General features: G+C 39.6%; 1 protein-coding gene across 1 annotated transcript; it reads right to left on the bottom strand.

Moving 5' to 3' along the window:
* LOC130522988 (cilia- and flagella-associated protein 47-like) lies at positions 1–27,583 on the bottom strand. Its single transcript, XM_057027916.1, has 67 exons — positions 27,351–27,583; positions 26,513–26,667; positions 26,309–26,424; positions 25,978–26,116; positions 25,686–25,767; positions 25,433–25,573; positions 25,180–25,349; positions 24,993–25,084; positions 24,602–24,831; positions 24,309–24,516; positions 23,961–24,186; positions 23,705–23,857; positions 23,445–23,622; positions 23,256–23,361; positions 22,842–23,058; positions 22,510–22,754; positions 22,206–22,336; positions 21,691–21,813; positions 21,480–21,611; positions 21,313–21,390; positions 20,544–20,691; positions 20,315–20,394; positions 19,646–19,832; positions 19,460–19,551; positions 19,156–19,369; positions 18,554–18,773; positions 18,314–18,431; positions 17,998–18,125; positions 17,628–17,728; positions 17,313–17,423; positions 17,008–17,218; positions 16,869–16,940; positions 16,623–16,760; positions 16,184–16,265; positions 15,933–16,028; positions 15,662–15,848; positions 15,157–15,254; positions 14,844–14,960; positions 14,606–14,740; positions 13,892–14,004; positions 13,412–13,562; positions 13,184–13,272; positions 12,953–13,039; positions 12,788–12,849; positions 12,545–12,681; positions 12,323–12,428; positions 11,956–12,158; positions 11,701–11,839; positions 11,234–11,361; positions 11,072–11,137; positions 10,794–10,937; positions 9,109–9,282; positions 8,744–8,855; positions 8,494–8,547; positions 8,269–8,363; positions 7,834–8,009; positions 7,426–7,533; positions 7,148–7,259; positions 6,818–6,922; positions 6,310–6,466; positions 6,123–6,203; positions 5,702–5,840; positions 4,565–4,740; positions 2,967–3,132; positions 1,637–1,798; positions 1,329–1,497; positions 1–1,176 (listed from the first exon to the last, which is right to left on the bottom strand). Exons 1-67 carry the CDS (start codon positions 27,492–27,494, stop codon positions 991–993), a joined length of 9,198 nt encoding a protein of 3,065 aa, XP_056883896.1. The 5' UTR covers positions 27,495–27,583; the 3' UTR covers positions 1–990.
* Positions 27,584–27,818: the final 235 nt, after the last annotated feature.

The raw sequence follows: 27,818 nt of genomic DNA, 5'->3' as shown, positions 1-27,818 counted from the left end.
TTTGTTACTTATACTGTATTTGATTTTTGCTGAATATGTAAATCTGGAGACACAGGTTCATGTTTCATGTCAAATTCATGCGGTGATCGCAGAAAACATCATTATCCTCGATGGCTTTTGCATAAAATGGATAGCGGATACAGAAAGGACAAGGAGATGAAGATGAAGGGGAATCAGCTGAGCTCCAGAGACGTCTGCATACAGCATTTAGAACTGACGTGTCGTTCAGTGACTCGACACAAAATGTATACACATCTGTCACATGTATGATAATAATACAGGACAAGAACTATGTAGTCAACAACAACTTTCCCTCAGTGGCCCTGTTTATCAGAGGACAAATTGGCTCAATACATGAAGACTACTGAGGAAAAATAAGTATTTTTAACATCAAAAGGAGAAACAATTCATTTTAATCTCATGAAGGTATTCAAGGTGACAGTGTATTGTAAACACTGCCAGATAATTTAGACAGCAAGACTAATGGTTCCAATACAAGAGCCAATTCTAAGAACCTTTTAGAGTGTAGCTTTTTACTCATACTTGCCCAATAACAGTAATAATCTAAGACACCTTTGATAATAAAACAATGAAGCAAATTGATGTTTTGACACCTATAAAAAAGGGGGTAATTGAATTAATTTTCAGCCACAACAGATCCAATTTAAATGATTAACAGTAACTATGTTATAAATAGTATGATTTATATTCACAGTAGAGAGCATAGAGCACCATAGTGTGACTTTACTGATGAACTATAGCATCTTTCCAGGAGGACCTACTCATTGTGGCTCGACAATGATTACCTATGGGGGAGGGTTTCCACTAGAGCTATCAGGGCCAGGAAGGTACTTTTTTCACATAATATTTAGTATTATTAATGTTACTGATGAGTCATGAGAGCATCAATTTGCCACGGTGATGCACGCTAACGGTGTCACGAGAGTATCGGACCGCTTTGTTGACGAAGGTCCCGCCCACCTCTGTTCTTTATCTGCGGAGTTTGAGTGGGGAGGAGTTAGCCAGGTTAGGAATCCGAAGATTCTGAACAACAAAGCTTTTCTTTTCTTTGCTTGGACGTGGGGCGTAAGTGTTGCCATTGTCCGATGTGATATAGATGGGTGGAGACTGTAGGACTGTCCCTTTCACCTCGAAGGTCTGCTGCATCAGTACTGCCTGGAACATAAGCGTGCCAATACTCAGTGAAAGGACCCATGGCCATGTGAGATGTATAACAGTGGCATGTTGTGATCAACCCCATAAAGATAAGAATCAAGAAGTGGATCAAAACAAAGGCGAGGAGACCAAATAATGAATCCTGTAAATACCTGGATGGTCAGTCTTGCTGTGTGCTTGCTATTTGCTGAGGTTGGTGTGAAGGACACAGTGATGAGTTTTCCTGCAGAGCCAACGGGGGGTAAAAACCCCGAGGACGGAGTCACTCTAAAGTCTCTGCTGCTCCCTGGAAGGAAGGCTGCTGAGAACTGCACTGACCTCCTGCACACAAAACATCAAATCCTACATTTTAAAGCTTCGCCTTGTTTCTTAAGGGCAAACTTCATGTTGAAGGCGTAATAGTGCAACTTTTATATCAATTATAAAGGAAACTTCAGAAGACAATAGAACAGACACAAACCTGGTGGTACTGGTGAGACGGATGCCCACAGCTGAAGTCTTTCCCACCTCAGTTGATTCAATAATGATAGCATTGTCCTTATGTGGTTCGGTGGCGATGAGATCGATGGGGCATTTCCAGATGGTGCCGGAAATGCAATGTACAACCAGAAAGACTGAGCGCCTAGATGGTGACACAAACTTAGTGTAATTTAGGCGGCATCATGTAAGCTTTTTTCAAAGATGTCATCTTTAAAAGAAGCAACAAAATAGACCACGTGTTAATCTTCATCGACTTCCTTTAAAAAAAAAAAAAAGCAGGTCACCATCTGTATTTTTAACTTGAAATTAGATTTTTTAATAGCTCTTGCAATCTTTTTATTGGAGTTGTTATACTCTCTTCTCTTGACCCCACACCAGAGAAAGAACATACAGATAATTAGGTCTATTAGCAGTGCCAAACCCCACTATCGTTTTCTAATGGAGACGTCATTAGCTCTGTGAGGTAGTGATTCTAGCAGGACACGCCTCATTAATGGACCACACAGATGAAGATGGTAGCAGATAAACGCACTCCCCACTCAGCAGGAAGCAACACACAGAGACGACAGATGATAAATGGGAAATTCTGACTTGTGTTGATGACTATTAACATTGACATTAAGCTCAGAAAAATACTTTGAGAAGATGTAAATGTGTTTTCTGTGTCTGTGTGTGTGTGTACACATACATACACACACACACACACACACACACACACATATATATATATATATATATATACACACACACAAACATATATACACACACACACACACAAACATATATATATATACACACACACACACCCACAAAAACACACACAATATGTTACACATATGTTTGTGTGTGTGTGTGTGTGTTTATATATATATATATATATATATATATATATTATATATATATATATATATATATATATCTCTCATGCAGCACAGAAAGCAATTAAAACAGGGAAAAAGGCAGTACTACAGAAAAGCAAGAGATAGGGGAATTCAGTGAGTTTGCAAGCAACAAACAGATGTGTTTGTGCACCTTCCTGCCTCCTTGCATCTGTGATCTGTGTACGTAAGGTGTCTGTGCTTGCTATTGTTTTTCAAGTTAGGATTGCCAATCTGGTACCCATCTCAGATGGCTTGCTACCGCCTGCCTGTATTTCTTGATGTTAAAGGAGATCTGGGACTCTCTTAGATTTATCATAGTCCTATTTTTATTTTTAGCAGTTTCCCATGTGGTGTGTGCTGACTTTAGTGAGCACCTGGTGTGCAGCTAGTGTTAAGAAAAGCAAAAAACCTGCCTGAAATGTGCATTACCTGCATGTCTTGAGGGGAGTGTAGACGATGTGAAGCGTGAGCGTTATGAGGCTGGTCTCAGGGTCCCTCCTTCCAGCCGTGACGGAGGCTGAGAGGCAGTCCTCCGTCTCTGCTTTGCTGTCTGATTGAACCGTGCACACAAAGTCTTCAGCTGACACCTGGAAGTCTAAACACAAGGGGGGGAGAAAAAAAAACAATATTGAGTTTGATTTATGATGTGAAAATCTGGGTGCATCACTGTGTGAAAAAGTAGAAATACTATTATATGATGCAACAGAAACTATCCTCAATGCCAGTTTGGTATACACTGGGACCTCTACTTACGAATTTAATTCGTTCCAGAAGTTGCTTCGTAACCTGAAAATTACGTAAGTAGAGATGTGTTTTCCACGTAAATGCCCTAATCTGTTCCAAGCCCCCAAAAATTCGGACATAATTTTTTTTATAAATCATAAAAATGCATCAAAACATGTAACAAATACATGTTACAATTAGATTACCGCACAATAAATGTAGGAATTCAGTGCAAGGCTTCTCCAGGAACAAAATGAACTTTATTACAGGCTAATCTTACATTAGCCGTCATTAGCAATGAACGTTAACACTTGTGGTAACACCGCCATCTAATAGACAAACATACGAACACACACAATAAATAAAATTGAAACGAAGGCGAAGCTGGGATACACACAAACTGATACAGACTGACGTCCCTCCTAGCCAATGGGATTACAGGAAGATGCTAGGCGATAGCCAATGGCAGAGCAGCTACAAGCACGTTTGTGTTCACTAAACTCCGCGAGCTGCGAGTAGCAGCGGTAGCGTATTTTTGCCTTTCGTATCCTGAAATTTCCTTCGTAACAAGAGGAAATATTTTCCCGTTGAGACGCTTCGTAAACTGAAAAATTCGCATGTAGAGACGTTCGTAAGTAGAGGTCCCATTGTATTTCGATACAAAACTGCACTTTTTTTGATAGTATCTGTGCTCACTTCCACAATGTGCACCAAGCAATAAGCTCCTAACGTAGCATGGCAACAACAGTCATTTATCATCACTGTTACATTGTGATTGGTCCTGTCTACTTGGAGAGAACAGAGCAGTGAGACTCATCTTTCCCTGCCCTCCACTCCCATCTCAGTCCCGTCCTGCCTCCTCACTGGTTCACAGGTACCACAAAGGTTTTACTTACTGTTATTAGTTATGCTGCTGATAAAAATTTAAAAAAAGACGATAGCTAGCTATCTAAACCATACGTGTCTGACAGTATTCATACATAATCTATGATGGCTAAAATCTGGTTATGGCTGGAAGGTCTTTGGCCTTTTAGTTTTACCCCAACTTACATATTTGTGCCACTTCAAATGCTCTGAATACAGTGAAGCCAACCGACATCAATCAATCACCTATTAAGTGAACTCAGACACATCTTATCACATTTTATACTGTTAGTAGTGAGAATTCAAATAAACTCTTCACTTTTTATCTTTATATATGGTTTTCGATCAATTCATGCAGTCAATTGATTACTTGATAAAACACATATATAAACACAAAATATTAACTTCAATAACTGAAAATTTAAAAGGCTTGCAGACACCTTCCTGTCCCATCTGTTTGCAGCTCCAAGGTATGTATCCAGCTAGCTGAATATCTACAGTCCTTTCCACTTTTTGACCTGCTTCACAACAGACCACCCCAAGTCTTGCAGTTTGATCCACAGGAATTCCAAACAAATGATAATTCCAGCAGACAGCTGTCAAATCCACCTCTGCCCTAAAATATGTAGAGAAAAGAGAGGTTTTATAAAAGCCGTGTTAATAAAACAGAAAACAGAATTTTTAAAAAGTATGAAGAAATAATTATATTGGGCTGAATAGAAGAACAGCAATTTGTATTGAGGCTATTATACAAAACAGTCAAGCCAAGACTATTTGAGGGCAAAGGGACAAAAGAAATAAATTGCTCTACGTTTTCTAGCATAGATGCCCTTCAGACTTTCTACAGTGCCAAAGAGGGTATAAGATGTTTCAAGATGTGAAAGCAAGTGTAAATGTGTCAGTACATAAAAGAAAAATGTGATAGACAACCTGTCCTAGATGTCCCATGTCAAAAGCCCAGTGACCCAACTATAGGAGGTATTTTATGTGGATGGACAATATCACATCACATCAGTGGCATGCAGACATTTTCTTCGGGAGGGTGGGGGGTCATGTGCACAATGAAACTTTAAAACGTTAAAACCTGGGTAATTCGCCTACATGACAGCAGGTGGCGCTGAGAGTCACTCTAAACCCTGCTATAAACTCATGTTTTATCTGGTTTGAACTACATGAACTGGGGGGTGCAGCAGGTGGTTCAGCAGGACGGCCTGGTCAAGCGAACCTTCTTGGGTCCTAATATGTAAGACAGTGAAAGCGTTAGTATCGGCGGAACCCAGCTCACGTAGATCATAAGTATAGGGCCACGTGCAGTACACTGGAAAGAAAAATAAAACTTTCAAAAGGGCCCTTGCTTGGTCCAGAGGGCAAAGGAGAGGTACTATAGCCCAACCTTGAGCCTATCGACGCACGTGAATACATCACATAATAGAAATACCATGTTTGGAAAATACTATTTTTGTCTCATTAGTAGCAGCAGGCTCTACAGAAAGCTCCCTGTACGTAGGCTATAATGGGCTTTGAATAGCTCAAGAATTTAACAATAAATAACAGTGCACCGAGTTTAAAACACATACCTCTCAGTCTCTGTACTGGCAAGACCGTTGCTGCAGACATGGGTCATAGTGACGCTGAGCCAGGCCTGTTTCAACACCGCATTGTTAGGTCGAAACACCACGGGTACATCAAAACTGCCCCCTTCACTGACCAGTATACCTGCAGCAAGACAGAGGGCAATGGCGTTATGCTTGAAATACAATATCTGCTGCTACCAGTCAGGGACAGGAAGCATTCGTTTCATTTGATTGGTTTTGTCTTTAGCACTACCAAACCCTGTTTGCTAAATTCGCCACTATATTCATGCACTGTCTGCAATTGTGAGCTGAGCAGTGTACACTGGATAGATCAGAGCTTTTTATTGTTCTCTAAAAATAGCTATTTTGCTTAGCAATATGACAATAATAAACTCTTCATTGCAATGGGGTGAATTTAACACACCGTCCATGTGACTTAATGGAATTGAGAAGACCTTGATGTCTGTTATGACCTGACTGCCAGCAGCTCCAGATGGGTCCTTATCTGAGACAGGGAAATAAAGAGTTTAAACATTTAAAACACACTTGAACACATCGAGTCGATGCGTCAGGAAGTGAGGGACTGCAGAATGACAAGAAGTTCATGTGACCTGTGAGTGTGACATCAACCATGACTGGGAGCTCAGTGGGGTTTGTGAAAGGAATAGTGATGGAAGTGCTGGAGCCCATCAGAGATGAGATGCTCACAGGCTCCATTCGCTCTGGATTGAGGCCACATCCAGTCAAAACCACACACCATTCCTGCAACTAAAGACAGAGACTGATTAATACATGCAAAATGTCCAGGAGGGAGAGAAAGAGAAAAAGGATTGTGAAAGGAGAAAAGATGAGACCAAATAAAGGTATAATGAAATAGGAAAATATGAAATTGTTCATTCTGTCTGTATCTATTCTAAATTGCATTGGTACTTGAAACTCCCCTTTAACTTATCTGATATATTTTCTCATCATTCTGGTCGCACTTTGGTGATAATTGATCTGATTAATTTATTCCATTTGGGTGATTGACAGTGATGATGTGGTAAATAAAAGAGCACCGGCTTAAATCACTTCAAAAGAAAGAGACACTCCAGTGCCTGCATGTGTGTTTGTATACACCTGAGGGCATGAAAAAGTCATCTTAGAGATGCGGTTCCCCTGTCCAATGGAAGATGGTCGAAAATGGACAGCAACCTGGGTGAAGGAGTGGGGCTCCAGGGTAAGCTGGAACACAAGGAAAAGCTTTCCTGTGAACTGTTCACATGACAAACACACACTCGCAATGGTACATTCTTTGAATTGCACCGCTATACAATCTATAGCAGTTCAGGGGAGCAAGGTTAAACCAGCTCTATCGTGACAGGTGAATTTAAATAAAAATACAGAAATAAAGGGGATGAGCTGATAAAACACAATCTGATACGAGGAGGAGAGGTTGTGTGCACATACAGTATTTTCTGAGTCCATTTCCACTGTGTAATTTCTGGGGTTGGTGTTTCTAACAAGCAGCTGTAGAGACTCAGCTGTCGGGTTAACAAAAGGAATAGTCTGTCTTGTCCATCTGGCAAAAAGGCATAAAGACAAATCTTAATTTTTGATAAACATTCTACTAAAAACACAATAAACATCTGCACTGCTACAGTAAGGTTAATTGTGCATCCAATAATGCATGCAAATAATCATTTGTTGGCCATTAGCTTATAATGTGTTAGCGTGTCTCCACCTACTTGCCCAGTGGACAGTAGATCTGAGGTAGAATGAGGACTGGAGGAGGAAGAGCATACAGGTGGAGTTGATACCAGAACTCTCCAACCAGCTTTGAACGGAACAAGACACTGGCAAAATAAATAAATATATATAAACATTCAAATGCTTTAAGGATACACAGTAAAAAAAAAAAGTTGGATAATGTCCACAACCAGGTATATTTGCATTAAAAGGCAAATTCTTTGTTCCCTATTATCCTTCAAAGGTCTTTGGAAATAATTTATTTACAACATCAACAGCACAGCCCTTCAGCTGTCAAACTTCAATGTTTTTTATGTCTGAACTCAATAAAGTTTCATTAGGTTTTCTTTGGGTGAAGACACACTGATGTTGGTTTATTTGAACATACTCATAAAAGTCAAACCTACCTGCCTGTCCACTTCCCCATACTAATGGGGGAGTACGTAGCTCTGTATATAAACGTATCCTGTGGAGAAATTAAAACCCAACTTTGCCCAGAAAGATCATCTCCTTCCAGGTACACGTTTAGTTTCAGAGCCTCTTTTCCTGGGTTACTGACAGGAATCTCAATGTCAACTGAGCTCTGGGGAGACAATGTTTTAAAAAAAAAAATAAAAATTCTTAAACCTTTGCTTCCAGTACTAGTACTTTCTATACAGCCGAGGTACGTGAGGTAAAAATTAGAGGTTAAGTTCTTCAGAAAGTAGTTGTGATTATTCACATCCAGTTAAGATTACCTCACTACTGAAAAGATTTGTCTTAGCTAAAATACAGTATTTGGTTTGTGTATAATTTATGTTCCACAGAAATGTGATGCAGACAAGGATGTTTTCAAGGCTTACCCCAGAAACACACTGCACATCTATTATTCTGACAGGTGCTGCAGGCTCACAAAATATTTCAACAAAGAAATACACCATGTAGTGTCCAAGAATATCTGCAGTAGGACAGGGACAAATGCAATAAAAATGCAACGCACACATGCACATTTACACAATAACACGTATCCCCCTGAAGAGTGTCACAGATTTTAAAGAAAAATCTGTGATACATGCTGCCCAGCTCACCAGTGTCTTTGTCTTCTTCTTGCATGTCATCAATTTGTTGAAACGACAGAAATCCTACAGGAACAAAAGAGGTATTGTGCCTTTAGAATCATTAGAATCATGCTGAACTGCGGGCATACACAAGATGTTCAAATCACACATAAGTAATATGTACATCAAATGACAAGCAAAATCATCCTTGCAGCATTGCTATAGACTAGTAAAAAGTGGTTTGTACATTTGACACAAAAATGAAGCAGGGTAAAAACACCTGTCTGTTTTCCTTGTTTCCATGGTGTGACAGACAGAACATATGGAGTGTTCTGTCCAGGGCCAAGTTCTAGGAATGGGGTGCCGCTGACAATAGGTAGGTCTGTCTCCACCTGCATATACAGACACACACAGGCAGAAGGAATGAATTCTCTTGAAAATACTTTTCTATGTTATAGAATTATTTTCAACTAGGAACATGGTGTTGTACTGTATATATCTTTTTTTTCCTGATCTCCAGCCTTTTCACTTCACAAATATTAAAAATCTTTAAAACCTAACCTCCGGAACATCCAAAAATCCTCTAAGAAAGAATCACAACAGTTCACCATTACTTGTGGCAATGATTTCCATCTGTGTATGTACCTTGACAGTGAGTTTTTTCTGGCTGTAGTTGGGGACATTCAGCTGTGTATGTGTAGTTTGACCAACAGGACAGTGCAACATAGCGTGGTCCTCAGGCAGGGGATGCTCACCCACTCCTCTTAGGATGAACACGCTGACATTTCCATTGCACTCATTATTTAAGGCCAATTTGCCCTGTGGAGGTAAGTACAAAGTTAAGAATTTTGACCATAAACATATTACGTAGAAAGAGTGTGTACGGGTGAACAAGCATAATCTCTACTGCAGTCAGATCTCATACTGCTACAAAGACGCTTTCAACATTGCACAGGTTCATCAAAAAATCTAGTTCAAGACAGATTTCATCATCAGAAGAGAAAAGGATGAAAGTTGAATTACAAAATAGATTTCTGTCAACATGTTTGACTATGCAACGCCTTCAATAATTATATTTTATATAATGCAACAGTTATCTGTCTTAAGGCAATCCTACACTTCTGCATGTATGCATTGGTGGTTCAGTGGCAGAATTCTCATCTGCCACTAGGAGGTGTTATGTGGAGCTGGATCTCAATGATAGCTAGTTAAGTTGCAGCTCCCTGGAGATTGCCCATAGTGCTCGACCACCACATGGATTCATTTTTTAGTAATAAAGAATGATCAGCTAGATCTTAGTTAAATTATTTGGAAAGAGGAAATGTGATTATGATTTGTTTTTCACCTTTTATTATATTGTATAATATAGTGTAGGGTCGGAGGGATCAGAATATTTCAATAATATTTCAATATTGCCAAATTTCCCCTGGGGACATATAAATTATTTTGGTTTTGATCTGATGAGATATAGTATTTTCAGTAATTAGGTACCTTAAGAGCCTAATAGGTAGTGTACACAAAAACATTATTTTAAAGATAATCAAGTGGTTTGATCAATTAACTGACTGTACCGTAATTTTCTTACTTTTCACTGCTCACTGTTCACAATACAAACAGTAACAACATATTCAGGCAGTACTGATTGAATATGTTGTACAACTATTTCAAAGTTTATGGAAAGTGAAGACCATAATGAGTTCCAACTAGACACAACCAGCTCCTGCAAGGCCAGGGTTCGATTCCAGGTCATTTTTAAAAGGGAAAAGCAACCCACAAAGTGTAAGGCAAAAATATTTTAGCATGATGAATAGTGGAGGAAAAAGTGTAATGGTAATGTTCCTTGACTTCTCCAATGCCATACGCCATAAGCCTCAACATAATGGAAGAAAAGCTGCCGCTGATGCAAATGCATCTTGGGTCATTGATCTCACTGGGCAGCTGCAGTATGTCACAAAACTTCCATTTTCCCATTTCTTTTTCTCTACATGTCAAAGAACTGAGTGGGTTGTAAAAATGCTGTGTCTCAAAAAGGGAAAAATGAATTGCAATAGATAAAAAAAAAATCTCTGCCGGGCTTCTTGCAAAAAGGGATTGATTGATGGCATTGTTGGCCACAAGAGAAACGTAGTTGGGCTGACTGTTCCCCGGGAGGTTAAATGAAAAAATGCAAGTGAGAACAAAGAAAAACTAAAATGAATATAACAGGAGAAGCTGGGGTTTCTGCAAAGTGCTGATTCTAAAACAAAATCAAGTTTTATACCAGACTTAAAGGTCTCCTAGAAAGTGTAAAACAGGAAGGGAAGCAATTAACCATAGTAGATATACATTACCATGACAACACACTGTGCAAGAGGATGAAAGGTGAGTGGGTAGAAGGTTTTTGTTCCAGACGGTACATTCACAAACTTTGGCCCAGAGAATCCTTCACCACACATTACAGCCTGGATTTTCCAGTCTCGCTGAGTCTCATTGCACTGTAAAAAGCACATGGGACCAGTCGTTTACAGCTAAGAATAAGTCTTTTTCAATTATTTTACAATAATTGCTTTTAGCTCAGCCAGTTCAGTGGCTGTTACACAAACTAAGACAGCGCTTTCTCGTCCCTCACCAGCGGTATGTCCTGTGTGACTGAGTGATGAACAGCTGAATTAAAGTTTAGATGGATAGTTTCTTTCTGTAAACATTAGATGACAGTAGAAGACAACATTGGCCACAAATTGAATGAACCATGAGCAAACAAGCAACTTAGCATTCACGCATGATTTTGTACCTGTGCAGTAACTATTGCCTCTATTTCATAGACCCTGATGTCAAAACAGGAGCTAAGAACCAGCTGACATCTAAACTGTCCAACACAGTCTGCCTGAAACTGCAACGGGATATCCACACAGCAACGGTCTGTCATGCAGAGAACATGAGTGAATCTATTACATTCTTATGACATATTTATTGACTTGGCAATGGTAAAACTGATCCAATAGCATTCTGAACAGCTGGCTGCCGATCGCATGACATTTGAAGCTATGGATGAACAAAAATCCATTATTTTCATACTAAGTATACAGTGAAGATATAAAAATGTGGTTTTCACTACCAATGAAATTATTTAAATCAAGAAAATAACTGTGGTTTCCTCATTTTGTTTTCTTTCTGCTAGTCTTCAGCATTCTGCTGCATGTAAGGACATTTGTATATATTAGCTGTGGTCTATTCCTACACACTTGTGTGCATCTGTACCTGCAAGACTCTGCTGTGGTATGCCGGTATCTTTGTTTACGGGAATGTAAACAACACTTGGCAAAACATAGTACTGAGGCAAAGAAACCTCAACTTTATATTCTATGCCATTTCTGAGCTCGTTTCTCAGAGATATGATCTATCAGAACCAGAGAAAAGAAACGGCATCATAGTGACAGAAAATGGAGAACAAATACCGGTAATCCTGGTGTGTGTCTTCATAAACAAAGATGTGCTTTGTTTCCCTGTTTTTACCTGTTTGAGGAGCTTGTGAGTAGCGGCTTTTGCTCTCACACTGCTACTGTCCAGAGAATGTGTCAGCGTTCGCCGCCTCTGTTCTTCAGCACTCATGCCATACTGACCCCAGATGGCTAAAGCGTTCTCCCATGCTGAGTTTATCTCTGGCACTTGGACCACCTCCTCACACACTTGTCCAATTTCACACTGGAGTCTGAACACTAAATCGCACACAGCAAAGTATAGTGTTGATCATATTTGATTACTAATATATGGATTTACTGGTATTTGAACCAAGACCAACTAGATACACGTAGGGTTTTTCCACTCTAATTAAATTTGATAAATTCCTTGATGAATAATATTTAAGTGACACTTTTCCTACCGGAGGTGCTGTCGACCATAAATATATTTTTACTGGGTCTGGCAGTGAGAGTGGAAGGAAGAGGCAACTCTCCTGTGGCCTTTATAACATAGACCATATCTCCAACCTAACAGAACACATAGACACAGGAAAAACTGTAAACAAATGAGAGTCAAGCTTTTGAATTGTTTTCAAAATAGGTATGTTATGATGTCAAATCTATGATGCAGCCAATAGATACACCTCTGGGCACACTAGCAGCACAGAGCAGTACTTGGTGCCTGGGAAGAAGGGAAGGTAGTGGATGTTCAGAGTGTCTTCCTGCTCTGATGTCAAAAAAATGCTTCTCACTGCACTGTGGAAATCACTGGCTTCATTACCTAAGTGAGCAAAATCAACAATGAAACAGAGAAGAATAAAGTTAATATACTACCTACTTCTACTTAGACAACAGGCCATGTACATTGTATGCATGTTTCCACTTACTAATAGCTGAGTTCTTATCGTCTATCTCCCTATAGCTCTTATCTGAAGCCATCTTCTCAATACTTGAGTGGGGAGATGAAGGAAAGGGCAATTTACAATAAGGTATATTAGAGAGAACAGGTGAATCAAGGACTTTATTCTACATGTATTATGTGTGCGTGTTACTTGGCTTTAAAGGTGACATCATGAACGCCAGGCTTCCTCTTCTCTATAGACTCCAGTGGGTTAAATTCAGATTCCACCAGCATGACCCTGTACATATTCATAGAATATTACATGGAAACTTTTTCCTGTGTGGAGGATTGAAAAAAACAGTCTGTGCACTAAAAAGAACAAATACAACTGACATTTACATGAGGGGATACATAATGTATGTATAAGTGGCGAAAAGCATACCTAAATGTGGCCTCTTTGTTTAGAGCGTTAGATATGGGCACTTGGATCACTTTCATTTGGTAGCACGACGACTTGCACTTGACAATGTTCTAAGAACATACAGTAAAAAGCAGTTAACTATGGTCTGTGGTTACCTGCAGCACACAAAGCATGCTTGGGAAAACATTTTCAGCAGCCAGCTTTATGGATAGTAAAGTAGAAATATTCGCCAGTTTTAACTATACTGACGGTGGATGTGATACGATTGATGCAGGTCGTCAGTTTGAATGCCAGAGTGCTTCCCTGTAGGCCAAAGGGAGAGCTGGACACAAGCAGTAGGTATGCCTCCTTTGGCTGTATGAAGGAACAGTGGTACAAGATGGTCAGCCCAGCACTTGACCTGTGAAAATAACCAACATTTATCTGATGAATTATTCTGAAGTACAGTAGCGTGAATGCTCACAATAACCAGCTGTCTTCATTTTGAGGTCACAGCCAATCAGAAGGTTGTTCAACTAAATATTGTTACTGAACTTCTTGCATCAAACATGAGTTGTCATTGATGGGCTAAATGATTTGTTTTATTTTGTTATACATGGCGCATGTTGACCAAAAACCGTCTTGTAATAACAACAGATGCAGCACATCTCTCTACTTAGAATAACAGCATTAAATGCACTCTGCACATAACAGTCCGCATATACAGTAGCTTGATACTGTAAAACATACGCTGAAGGAACGGTAACCAAAGGTCCATTAGGAAGGGAGAAAAGGTGGGCAGTCGCTCCAAAAAGGCAAGCCTGGTATTTGACAGGCTTAGGAGATGGATTTTCCAGACGCACCTACAACACCCACACACACAAAAAAGTGGCTGACACAAACAGAGAAAAGCTGCTGACAGAAAATACCTGAGTGAAAAGAAAAACACTTTCTACATGACTGATCAAATGAAATCAGCTTTTTATGGGACTTAAAGATGCTTAAGCTGACAGTGATAATGTTTATGTTTTCTTATCCTGTCAGAATGTGTAATCATACGGAATAATCCGATGTAATGTAAATCTGTCTGAAATTGTGTTAACGGGTACAATGCATGTTGCAGTGTCTGTGCCAAATACCAGCTTAATATTATTAATATAATCCAAATCATTCAACCACCTTAGTGCTAATAAATGTGACTTTCAAACAGAAACTACTTTCATTAGATAGCTGGAAAATATACAAATATCTGGACAAATTTTGTGGATATAATCCACACATAAGAAACAGAGCGATGGTGTGTGAGTCCATAATGACGCAATCACTCTCCTCTGGATGATACCCAAGCTGACAGGAGTTGAAGAGTTGTCCCATGGGGGAACAGTCAACTGTCTCGGTCTGTAAGACAATCTGAAAAACTGCCATTTCTCTTTCTCTCTGGTGTGCTGTGTGCGTGTGTGTCACCTGTTTGTAAAACGTGGTGTGCAGTCCTCCTGATAGCACTACAGTGTGCTGAGGGAAGTACTGAGGCAACCTCTCATGAAGGTGAACACACAGAATTAATATTTGCACAGGATTGGGGCTGCACAAATCTGTCAGCTAAGAACAAATATCAAACATATAAACGAAACTATTTACCTGTTAATATGTATTTTAAATGTTATTTCAGTTTCCTGCATAAGCAGTTTCACATGTGCTCTACCTGAATATCAAAGTTGAGATTTAGTGTGGTTAAAGCCTGACACACAATAATGTTGTTGTGTGTAGTCTGCTCGGTGCTGCTAGGTCTCATGTAAATCCTACGAAAGTGACTGTGCATCTAGAAAAAATGAGATAAACAAAGGTTTATTCCCCAAACCAAAATTTCAATTTAGCCTTACATGTACATGAATAAATTGGATTCAATTGGTATTTGTCACTGTACATCTTGCAGACATTAACATGAATCCATAATTACATCTCCAAATATTAATAAGGTCCACACAAGTCAAAATGAAAGAGCCACCAGTTCTCACCAGGTAAGGACAGTAGGCAGCGAGCAATGCAGCAAGCACCAGTCCATCTTTGAAATCAAGGTCAAAATTCACAATCCACCGTGCCAGTGGGCCACCATCTGAGAACCATTACAGCCAAAACCAGTCAGTAATAAATGCAAAATACATAGAAAAAAAACTGTATATATTTAAAACTTTTAACGGCTTTAAATAGAACACAAGCCAAGGTTAATGTCACAAACGTGATTAAATTACATTACCAATTTCCTCATAATTAGGAGGAAGAATTTCTTATAACAGTGACTATTATGTATTATGATAGTGCACATGATAATGAATGAAATATATTTTCCATAACAAGATTATTGAACTAATTTTCAACAATGAAGAGGTTACATTCAGACTAAATATTACTTTCTCCTCAATTAAATACATTTGTTAAAGAGAAAAGTAAGTGTACACTGTGACTCTGCATCATTACACCATTTTAATGTAATGAAATATGTGTGCATGCCGCGTGTCCTACCTTTTTTCCATAGAGTCTCCCTTGAACTTTGGTAGTGCATGTTGACCCATGAGAGTAGCTGTAGCTCTCTGCATGAATAAATGTTACTGGGCAATGATTGTGGGCTGAACTGGAGGATTTCATCTATGATTTTATGGTCAAAGCTATTGTTCATGTTGCTCTGTGACACACGCGACAACACCAGCACCTGGACATGTGCAGAGGAATAGTCAGTGGTGGGACTAAAAAATCAGTCGAAATGAGAGAGGACAGAGAATTTAAAATTTTCCACCTTGTAAATTTGCAGTAGGACATCAGTCCAAGATCGTTTGCTCAGAGACTCATAGTCAACACAGCTGTAATCGAAACTGTTTTCTTCCTCATTCAACTGTAAGAGCAGAAGAGTGTATAAATGTGTGGGTAAAGGGCATCCATTTATCCATTCAATTTCATTTGTATATAGCACAGATACATCACCAGTATTCAAGCTGTGAAGGACAAAACATACAAAACATAATGTAGTCTGAGCATGAAAAGCTCTACCTGCAGGGAACACCAGTGTTTAAACTCCTGGATGTCAAGCAAGAATGCTGGTCTGATGTGACAAAGGAACGCTCCTTGCACCCTGAACACATCATTGCAAATATTTTCTTCATTAGAATTAGCTTTTCATATAATCTCACTTTTAAAGTGACACTATTTTGCCATTTAGGCCATTAGTGTGTAAATCTGTTTATGTCAATTACAATTAAGGAGCCCCAACAAATGATGACTCATTTGCCTAATTTATCAAATTTGCAAGCTACAATTAGCATTTTCACATGCAAATTAACAGATATGGAAGTTACATTAATTGTTGAGAGGTGATATTGGTCTTAATGTGAAATTATTTTTATATGTAGCAACAGCTGGGTATAATAAAATATTTTAGAAAAGTTAGGTTTGGAGTAAAATGTCAGCATAGTCATTTTTTAAGGCCCACCTGAGAAATGTGAGCACAGCTTCATTTTGTTGCAGCAGCTCCCTGGTGCGCTCAGTTAAATCACAAGAAAAGGTCTGAAAGCGAGAAATTCCAGGGACCTGGTGGCCGGTCAGGTGGTGAACCATATTCAGTACAGATCTACAAAAAACAATAATCACGTCTTTTGTGAGAGGGGACGGGTTGGGTACCCCCACCGATCCGGGCTATTCTTACTAATACAGTACAGTATTGTCTACCGATACAAACCTGGTGTCTCTGCTTAGAGTGACTCGTTGACTCTGTTGACCTCCAATATTAACTTGTATTTTTGATACAACTCTGAAGGAAAACAAGAGAGCACAGTCACATGTTATAGAAAAATCCTTTTTCCAACCATCTTGGTTACCTTCTTAGCGTGTGTGGCACAGAGATTGGGTGTGGTCCACCGGGCCACCCAAAGAAGCTAAACCATCTCTTCATAGCCAGTAACACTTTCTCATAATATATTCCTTCCTCTGAATTTTCAGCAGGGAATGTTGGAAACCCAAGATTTTTTGAGGTGCTTGGAATTGTGTTCCTGCTTGTCCGGTTACTCAATCTGTCACTGTCAGAAGTATCTGAAGAACACCGAAACCCACACTATATCAGAGAGGTATACCAAAATAAGTTAATTAGAAATGCATATCTGCAATCCTGCAACATTTTTAAGACCTGAGACTGAGCTGCATGTTGAAATGCTGTGATCAAACAATGAGGATGACAGGCCAGAAACAGGTGTTGAGCGGTGCTGACTCTGGGGTACAACCTCAACAGCTGTGAGCCCTTAATATATGACACAGAAAGAAAATATTAAAACTTTATTCAAGCACAATAGGTTTTGCCATGTGTTAAATATGTTCAAGAATGTGAATAATCACACATTGTGAGTGAAAATAGCTGGAAAAATATGATCGTATAACTTAAAATTGTTGAACTTGCCCCAAATGTATCATGAACACATTGTGTAAGTTCGTTTTTATACATTACCAGGCTGAAAGACGATCTTTTGCTGAGAGTGATTCAGGGCCAAGAATGGCCAGACTGTCAGTAGACAGCTCTCAGTGTTAGCGCACAATCTAATTCTAAACCTGCGGTAGGAGAGAAAACAGGAAATATACCAAGCAATTTCATTTGCAAGAGTAAATCCACCTAAAAAAAATCATCCAAGAAAGATTATTACAACAAAAAGACTTCATGTGTCTGCTGATGAGACCAGCAAAGTTAGATTTCATATTTTAGTAGGTACCCCTTAATGATTAAAAAAATAAAAATGTTCCTAAATCTAATGTTCTCAATAGTATTGGTCAAAGTTGTATCCTAAATGCTTAACTGCCAAGACAAGTGTAAAAAACCAGACCTGTTTTGGAGGTGGTCGATGAAGGTGAGGTGAGTGCAGAGTGATAAAGGTTTGGAGGAGCAGAAGGTCACAGTGCAGATTAAGGAAGTCTCTCTGGGTCTCTCATTCCAAACACTGACTGGCTGTGACTATGGTTACAGAGATTAGTAAACTGTAATCATTTTACAGGTCATAGTGCTACTTTTTTAGTTCAGACTGCAGCAAATTGGAATTGTATTACAAGAACATGAATGTTGCTTTATCTTGTAAAAAAAAAAGTTGGACAGAGCAAGAATGTAGGGGCTAGGGCTTTATAGATAGGTTCCCAAGGCTGTACCTCATCCAGTGGTTTGGGAGGGATTATGTTTCCATTTGGGAAAACCACAGAAACAGGCTGGATTTTCATCCCATCCTCTCGTTCAACCTCATCCACTTCAGCTGATACGTTAGTTCCTCTGCTCACATTGACAAGATGGATCGATAAAAAAAACAGCTGATGGTTCTAATTTTCTTCACATTCTGAACTGTGTGACAGGAAAGTAAAAGTGGGATTGTGAAACTTTACACGCACACCAACCTTGGATATCCTGAGGCATGTAAAGTGAGTGTTGCAGTCACTTTGTTTTCCAGAGGTACAGGTATAAAGAGGATTTGAGGGGGTTGGAAGGTAATGAACGGACTCTGGAAGGTGATAGTGATGAACAGCTCTCTGTAAGGTTCATTTTCCTTCTCATCCATCCAATCACCTCCAATATATAAAGGGAGGGACAGTGTGGTTGTGGTCACTTGTCCTGTCCCTAGAGAAAATAAAACTCAAAATGAGGGCTCTAATTACAGTGGTGTGTTCCTGACATGAGACTCCGCATCAGGGATAGTGTCATCTTCATTACCTTGTACTTATTAAGTGGTGGTTGGTATGTTTTCTATAATTGCATCATTCTCTAATAGGAAGTAAGACTCCATCCTACCCAGACCCAGTTTTAACCAACAAAATCATTTTCATTCAGCTTTTTTTTTTTTTTTTTAACATTACAGCCATCTCCTTCTTAGAGTCACTTATATAAACTCATTAAGTTGACTAAGACCCAAGAAATCTAACGATTAACTACAAAAGCAATATCTTAGCTACTGAAAGATTTAATGTCCTTATAAAGTGTATATGATTCCATAGTTTCTCACTTTTTTTGAGAGCATTAGGTCTAACCCTAACTTCCAAGCAGATGGCCTGGCCACGCCTCAAACTGCCTGATGATGGAGACACTGTACAGAGGACCCCTTCTCGCTTGTCTTCTGTTGATACCGTTGGTGCAGGGCAGTTAAACCACCAGTTCACCTCCTTCAAACAACTATGCCAATACATACTCTCTTCACCAAGTGCTTTAAGAGTCACTGTCTGGAAAGGGAGACAGAAGAGACAGATGAGACAAACCACAGGATGTCAAGTGGGGTAGAGTGGAAATGTTGGTAGGCAGCAGAAGAGAACCTTTTTTATAATATAATCATCAGACTGCTTTGTCAAGTTTTCAATGTGGAATTCCAGTGTTGAGGGAGACATTTCCAATGGAGCGCACAGAGCTAAAAATAGCAAAAGAAGAACATTATGTGGCCAGTTTGATTGCAACAAAATGGAAGAAATTATTCAAAATATTAAATCACTATTTAATTCCACCTGTAGCCTGTATGCACGGTATCTGCAGAGTTGCCATAGTGATGGGCATATGTTTGACAACATGTATACTGCCTCGAGCTGACAGGGAGGCAGAGGTGGAGGAGGTGGATGGTGTTGAGGACAGAGAAGCAGCAGACCATCTCACTCCGCTGATTTTCATTGGCATTTCAAAGTCATATGTAGCAGCCTAAAACAGGAAACATCTTTGAATGTCCTTTAGTCTTATTTATGTAGCTACACTAACTATGTAAGTAGCACGATAGCACAACACAGGGTAGCTGGGAGTAGAATGATGAACCTAAAGTTTCAGTTTCTGTTGTTTCTCCAAATGGTCCAACCTCTTGGCCCTGATTTGACTCCATGTGATAATACATTAAAATAGAAACACGGGTCATTCTAAATTCAATGTTTGCAACCACAGATAAAACAAACAATATTTCCAACATTTTTCAATTTACGGTATAGAACATAAACAGTCAATTAATTTCTTGCACTCTTTACTTTTCTCTTGAATAGTACTGTTTCAAAAGGTCTGCTCTGCCAAATAATTGCCAGCAAAATTACTTTTAAAATCTTTTTGGAGTGGGGTTTACAGGAACGTTCTCTTGAAATTGGTCTGATCTGGAAACTGTATCTTCACTGAAACATAGTATTTGACTGAAACTTTACCTGGGTTGGGGAGAAGATAAGGAAACAATCCATCGTCTTCATGCTCTGGATCTCTATAACACTCAAACCTGGTTGTGTCACTGTTAATTAAATGTAAACAAATATCAAACAAGAGCAAATACAGGCTAAATCTTTAGTATTCAAATATAACATCCTAGCAACATAAACAGTGTGATAATGAAGTCACTACGATGTCTTATTATTGCCTAAATGTCAGCTCTGTACAAACCTGCAGAGGGCCGAGCCAGCTGCAGAGAGAAGTCTGTGTAGTCTGAAAAATCAAAAGTGACCTGGGTGGCAGCTGACGAGCCATTTGTCAAAGTGAATGGTATTGCTCTCCTCGAGCCAGCATGAACTCCATTAAACTGGAAATGGGACTGCAGAGAAAGAAAGATTCCATACAAGGAGATATAACAGATATGATCTGAAAGGCAGATAAATCAAATCCTGGAAAAATTTGCATGCATCATAAAAATGTAATGTATACGATGGATCAAGTTGAATGAAATGGTAAATGTCATTTTATCTATCTCGCTGAGACATCTAATAATTCAATGATTAAAACTTTGAATTAAAAATAAAAATAAAAAAATAAATAAACTGGACCTGATTCATTCTGCACCAAGAGTGAATCTAATTAAAATGTAAGAAACTCCTGAAACCATTTGACCTGTTATGGTAGAGCAGATAATTTATCGACAGTTTCCATTCTGGATATTTCAGAGAGAAATAATCATGTCTGAAGAACGTTATTTATATATTTTCCCCATCTCTTTGCTTCCTTGTATAAAAAGGGTTATCACCATCGGTATGGGGCCGAGTGATGATAAAACCGTGTAAATTATAAATTTACCACTTTAAACTCTGATGGTTTTCAACAACAACCAAAAGTTTAATGAAATCACTGAAGAAAAACATTTCTGTAGCCTTTTCATTTAAGCAATTAACTGTAGATTAGTTACACTTTGATTAACAAGGGACAGTTGAAATACACTCACCATACTGATATCTAATTTCGGAGGCTCCACTGATCCAACTACTCTAACCTCAATGGACTTCATGTTCCTCAGTGCTATCTGTAATAAACATGTTTCACTTACATCAACCTCTTTCTTTAAAGTTTAATGATGGTGTCCCTCATTTTTCCCTTCTATCTCATTCTCACCTCAATTCTGGTGTCAAATTTAATGACAGAGTCGGCTTTCAAATGAATACTGAGGGCAGCGTTCCCCCCACAGGGTATAACACCTTCTGATGGGCTCACCACCATGCCTGGCAGAGGGCAAACATCTGGCACCTGCAGGGATAATACAAAGTCTGGATACAAATGAACGATCTTTGCACATACATGTATATGTGTGTGCATGAGGCGGCACCTTGTAGTAAGTGTGGTTTGGTCCGGTGTTGTGTACCATTGCAATTTTAGTGAAATCCATATTCAGAGGCACTGACTTCATGGACATTTGTGTCTCTTCCAACTGGACAACTGTGGATGCAATCTGATACACAGAGAATCAGTCAGTGCCAAGTCCATTTAGAGCCATAAAAGCTTAACTGAAACATTCCAAATATGAAGGGCATGCATTTAAAAAGTGGGAGTGTGAAGACTCAAATAGTATTGAATAAATAATGTATTCATAAAAAGGACGATAGAGGCGAATGAGGTCAGCAGTGAGTTTTCATTTGCAGAGGTGAGTTTAAAAGTTGATGGAGGTTTGGAATCCTCAGTACTGAAATAAAAAGTACTCAATAGTGGAATAAACCTTATGGTTAAATAATCCATCCAACCAACAGTATTCAAAAAACAAAATGTCAGAGAATTATTTTTCAAAGCAACAAATAATAATGCAGCAGTTCATACAAAAATAATTTTATGATTGTCCTGCCTGACCTTAGCAACACAATGCAAATGCTGCGCTGTGCCCTCGTATACCCAGAGGTCAAAGTCTCCTTCTGGAGGGGCGGAGAAGGAGGGATGCCACACAACCTCACAGTCCAACTCACTGTATGGCTCCACTGTACCTGGAAAGGAGAGGACATGTTTTATTTGTGCACTGCTAAATAAAGATAATAAGTTGATAGTGAGGACTGCTTTAATCACATTACTGAGGGGAAGTGGAGGTAAATCCTTGACATGATGGATTTCTAAACAGCCATTGGAATCAATGGACACAAAAAAGCTGCAGATTTTGTACCTGTAGTTGGTTGCACTGAAAACAGATTGCGATTCCCTGTGACTATTCTCTTCCATGAGAACTCTGCAGCATGGTTGCGCTGGTTTCGGATAGTTATGAAGCTCCTGTATTCTGACGTTGCGAGCATAGTGGAAATGGGGAAGAGCACCAGTAAGGGAGTAGATAGCTCCAGAGCTAATGGGACCACCTGGGCCTGGACCACTATCTGTCCAAAGTGTTGCTTGTTTATAGTGTAACACATGGTTCTGCCGAAAGAAGCACGTTAATGTTGGACTTAAAAATATCTTGATATGAACGATCATTTTTTTTCCAATACTGCTTTCGGAATCAACCTGTAGAAGCGACCCAGTTTGCTGCTTTGAAACATCAGGAGTAAGGAGTTTTGGGAGTGGGGCGGCAGTACGTAGGAGAGGGGAGAAGAGACCTGTAGATCAGAACAGTCCACTTCCAACTGCACCCAGACAAACACTGATAGATTATTGGTCATCTCCACCTTCTGGTGACAAACTGACTGCAGACACACCTCCCCAAAGTCGACAAACAAGGGACCTAAGGAGGAAGAGGGAGATTTCTAGTGTAGTGTAGACATATTTAACAACCGCCATAACTAAATGGAAATATTTACCGATTACTTTCTTTTTGTGTGATAAGTGAAAAAAAGAACACCTCTAGAAATATATTTTCTGTTTTCTTTTTCTGTTTTAAACATGATAGTGACTTTACCCTTTATGAATGAAATGACTAACCGATGTCAACTTGGTAGAGCTCCTGAGGAGTCAGTGTCCTGCTGCAGTCTGCCACCTCCTGGCTACTAGAGGGAATGGCACTATTTTCTTTAGCGCTATGAAGCAACTGAAAAAAGGGGGCGAATCATGTGTTTTCATAAATTCTTTAAGCAGAATTCATCAAATCTTCATTCTGAGCTAAATACTGACTTTTGGGGTGACAGATGAGTCTTGAAAGCTTTTTCTGGTCCCTGAGAAGACAGTGCTGTGGCATTGCCTGGAATCTGAGAATTCATTGACTTGAATGTCTTTAATATGAAGTGTAGGCGGAACAAGTCCATAAGCAGGAATCATCCCAAGGTCCACATCAGTAATTTTATCCTGCTTGCTAAAAAAACAAACCACAACAAAACAGTGAGACAAATGTACACCTAGAATTTAGCCTTCAGGAGGTACAGAAGACACCAAACCTCTCTTTGATCTTCTGCAGATATGTCTGTCTACGCCGACTGAGAAAGTTCATGTATATCTGTTTATGCTGCTGTCTCTGCTTCTCCTCTTCCTCAGTGAAAGCAAAAGTGGTGTCTATATAGTGATATCGCCTTACACCAGTAAAGATTGTCCTGCATATAGAAAACCAAAAAACTAATAAACGTACCACATTTAACTGGCACATCGCTGTTGCAGAAAAAGAAAAAATATGCTCTTTGAAGCCGCTGAGCACACCTGTATTCTGTGTCTGCATCGGCAGGTCTAAGGCTTGTGGCTCGGTCATTAGGAAAAGCCAGAAACACCTTCTCGTTGGTATTCTGACTCTTCCTTTGATGTTCATGAAGTTGTGTTTTGTCAGCACGGAGAACTGCAGCGTGAACCATCGTGTAGCAGCGGGACAGCTCACTGTAGCAAACATTAGGTCGCTGGCCAGCTGGATTTGTAACTTGTGGTGTGAGGCCTGCCGAGCAACAGCAAAGGTTGGTCAAGCCAAAATATAAACAGCAAATGTACATATATGTTTGGTTTTTTTTTATTTTGTCTTAGTATCTTGTAGGATTTTTTCTTGAATATTTACACTACCAGGATTTAGTTTAGGTGGAAGCTGTACGGTCTGACTACAGCAGACTGCAGACAGGTTTAAAGTGATGGTATGAATACAGCCAAGCTTCAGTGGAGTAATATCTTCAGTCTGTTGATTGCCATCCCTTTGAACAAGACCTAAAACATCTAACTTCTGATGAACTTTCAGTCTCCCAGTTCGCCGTGCATCAAAAGACAACACTACATCCTGGGGAAGACAACAGAGTCAAAATGTGTCACTGCATGTACAGCTTCATCCATCACCACAGCACCAAACCATTAAATGGCTTTACCTGACATTGCCCAGGTGGGATTTTGCCCGTAGATGGTTCAGTGCTGAAATGTGCTAACTTTCGAAAGCGGAACTTGACGGGAAACAGAGGGCAGAAATTTTGCAGTACACAAGGCAAGTTCACTTGTTGGCCTTCGATACAGTGGCCAAAATCAAAATCATGAGAGGGGTGGGGCACTAGAACCACAGGAAGACCAGTTCCTGTGACTGCCAGCTCCACATTGCTTTTACCTGGAGACAAAAGACATTGAAACCTATAAAACGTGATTTGAGAGCAGCCAGTCCAAATGAGCAGCATTCCAGGACAGCTGAAGAAGCTGTCAATGGCTACAGAAACATAATACACTGATATTATGCGTTATGTAATGTGATCTGTAACGTGTATTGACTACCAATATGGTTGGTGAATCCATGTTTGCTTCCCACAGACTCAAACAGCAGAAACAGGCAGTAGTCTTGTCGAAAACCTGACTCTCCAGTTGAACTGAGAAAATTTAAGTCACAAAGTTGAACACAGATAACAATTCTTTCATTATCTTTAGACACACTTATTTTACAGAGCAAAAATGGACAATTTACCTGTTGGATAATGGACTGAAGCGTACCGCCACAGTGGTTTGTTCATATGGTGCAAGTCGTCCCTGCTCTGGGACACATAACAAGCACGGAAAGCTGTCTTGTGGGAATGAACTGCACTTTTCCATTTCCTCCAGCAGGGCAGCCTCTGTGCGCTTCTGGAGATCTGTTCCCTTCGGGGTCAAAGTAAGTTTTTACAGATTTCATTTAGAAAACCTGGCTTCCATCTTTACTAGCTTTTAATTACATTACTTACCACTTCAGTCCCAGCAGCATTAAGTTGTAGCACACATAGCCAGTCACATGCCAGAGGTCCACTGTTTCTCAAAACTACATTCTTAGTAGATGAGGTTCCAAAGTGCAAAGGTCCAAATGACAAATGGGATAATGGAGCTCCCTGTAAAAAAAATTCATCTCTTTATAATGAACATTTCGGATGGAGAAGCAGGACTGTTGTCGACTTTAAGAATAAACGTTGGGAAGGAAATTATGTCAACAATTTAACATACCTGCAGGTCAAATAACTCCAGGCACTGGTCCACCACCTCAGCCCTGATGCTAAGAACAGCAGGATGATTTTGTAGTTTTACTCTGGAACAAATATTAATTTTTTTTTAAAAAACAATTTTTGAGGTTAGTGGAATGGTAAATTGAGTTGAACCCTCCCAGGCATGTGATATGATTCACGAAAAATTATCAAAATGCATCAGTTAAATTCATGCAAAGCTTTCACAGTCCAGTCTTTCATAGATACAGTCTGCATTCCTGTTTACATAAACTGCTGTTGCAAACATTGCTCACATGGCTTTCTCAACTAAAAGCCTCGGTTTATCAGTGCAGAGTTCCACTTTTAACCACGTGGTGCCGCCAGGAAGAATAACTCCACTACAGGGTGAGATAGTGACAGATGGATCTCCGCTATATTGCACATGAAAATATCCTGTAAAGAGGAAACACAAATATACAGTGTGTAGCGATAGAACTGAATCACAGCAATACACAAAATGTGGGAGGATTGTGAGAATTAAACTCTCTAATAAAGATGATGCTGCTACATTAACAACTTTTGTAAAAAAAAAAATCCTAATTCTGATGAAAGAAATATACAAGCATTGTTGAGAATGCACAATACCTGGTAAGGAGCCCTCATTAGTTATAGCATGATGTCTGATGATAACCTGACTGTTGGCAGCAGTACAGCCAAAGTTGACTACCGAGTCCATTAGAAGGGAGCAAGCTTTGGGAATCCTAGTGCCAAACACACCCACACACACAATGTCTCCATCTGTCTATAATTAACATGTATGATATTGCCTTATAGCATATTTATACTCACCCCAGAAGTGGGATTTCAATTGTCTCTCTGTCATCTACATGAACATTGAGGCAATCTCTAACCTCTTCATTTTTCTCTGGGATAAACTCCAGCACTCCACCTACAGACAGACCAGGAGCCACCATCTCTGCTTTGCCAGATGGGAGCTTGAATAACTGCAAAAAATGAATAGAAAGTTGTCAAATATGTATGTATGTAAAACAAAACAAAACAAAAACTACTTTCAAGCTATTGCAGCATAATAAAAATGAACTAGACAATTCTGCAGAATCTTGTGTAAAGACGCACAGACTCCAGTATCTTTTTGTAAATACCTTACCTTGCATTTTTTATTTGCTTCCATAGATGACTGGTTTAATTTGATCGATTTAAGAGCGATTTATAGAGCGCTGCCGTGCAGCAGCGGTGATGGGGGATGTAGCTTTGACTCAAAGTTTCTTTGATCTTTGGTATCGACCATCAAATGCTTCTAGTGAATGTCTCTAATGCCCCCAAAACTCAGGCCAACTGGCACGACAGCCGGTGGGGGTTTGATTAAGCCAGTTCCGAGGCTACGTTTTAGTCTGAACTAGACTAGATGAACACAAGGGCCTGAGGGGCCTCGAACAAGGGTCAAACTGTTAGAGCAGCCTGTGGAAATTACAGAAATTGTGGTGATTATAGTCTTGTATTTGAGGCTCACAGAATGTGACCACAGGCGTACTGTATATCAGTGCCATGGACGGATCGAGGGAAGTTAGGTGGGTCAAAAGGTTAAAAAAACAAACAAACAAAAAACAACGATTTACTTAACAATTGACATAATTCCATTACTCTGTTCTCCCGGAGTATAGCGTACCTTTGATGCTGGCTTTTCCATTAAAATTTTCTTTGTGGTTTTCCCCACATTAGCTGCTGTGACTTTCATGCCGTAACGTTGGCCGACATTTATATCTTTGAACTTCACAACTGGTGGGTCCACGCGAACTGAATTTCTAGCCATGTTAGGATTTTATAATAGACCATTAAAAGACAAACATAATGTTCTTTTCTGACTCGTTTGACTTCGCCGCTTGATGGTTTCTATGGTGATTTGAAATCGACACCGCGTGACGTTGTGGAGGAAGTACGTGACGTCAGGTGAAGTACCGAAACTTCCGGGTTGTTTGAAAAGGAACCCCAGAACTCCGTGCAACGGCGACTTGGCGACAACTAGTGTCTAAATTCTGGGAAATTCTGATTTGCTCGAAAAAAAATACCCGCAAATCTGAGGTTTTTTCCTGAACCTCGTCTGTCAACTTTTTTTCCTTGGCCTTTATATGCAGCC

Source organism: Takifugu flavidus, chromosome 3 (genome assembly GCF_003711565.1).
Source record: "Takifugu flavidus isolate HTHZ2018 chromosome 3, ASM371156v2, whole genome shotgun sequence".
NCBI lineage: Eukaryota > Metazoa > Chordata > Actinopteri > Tetraodontiformes > Tetraodontidae > Takifugu > Takifugu flavidus.
The sequence above is the reverse complement of the archived record's forward strand: the minus strand, read 5'-3'. Positions and strand labels throughout refer to the sequence as shown.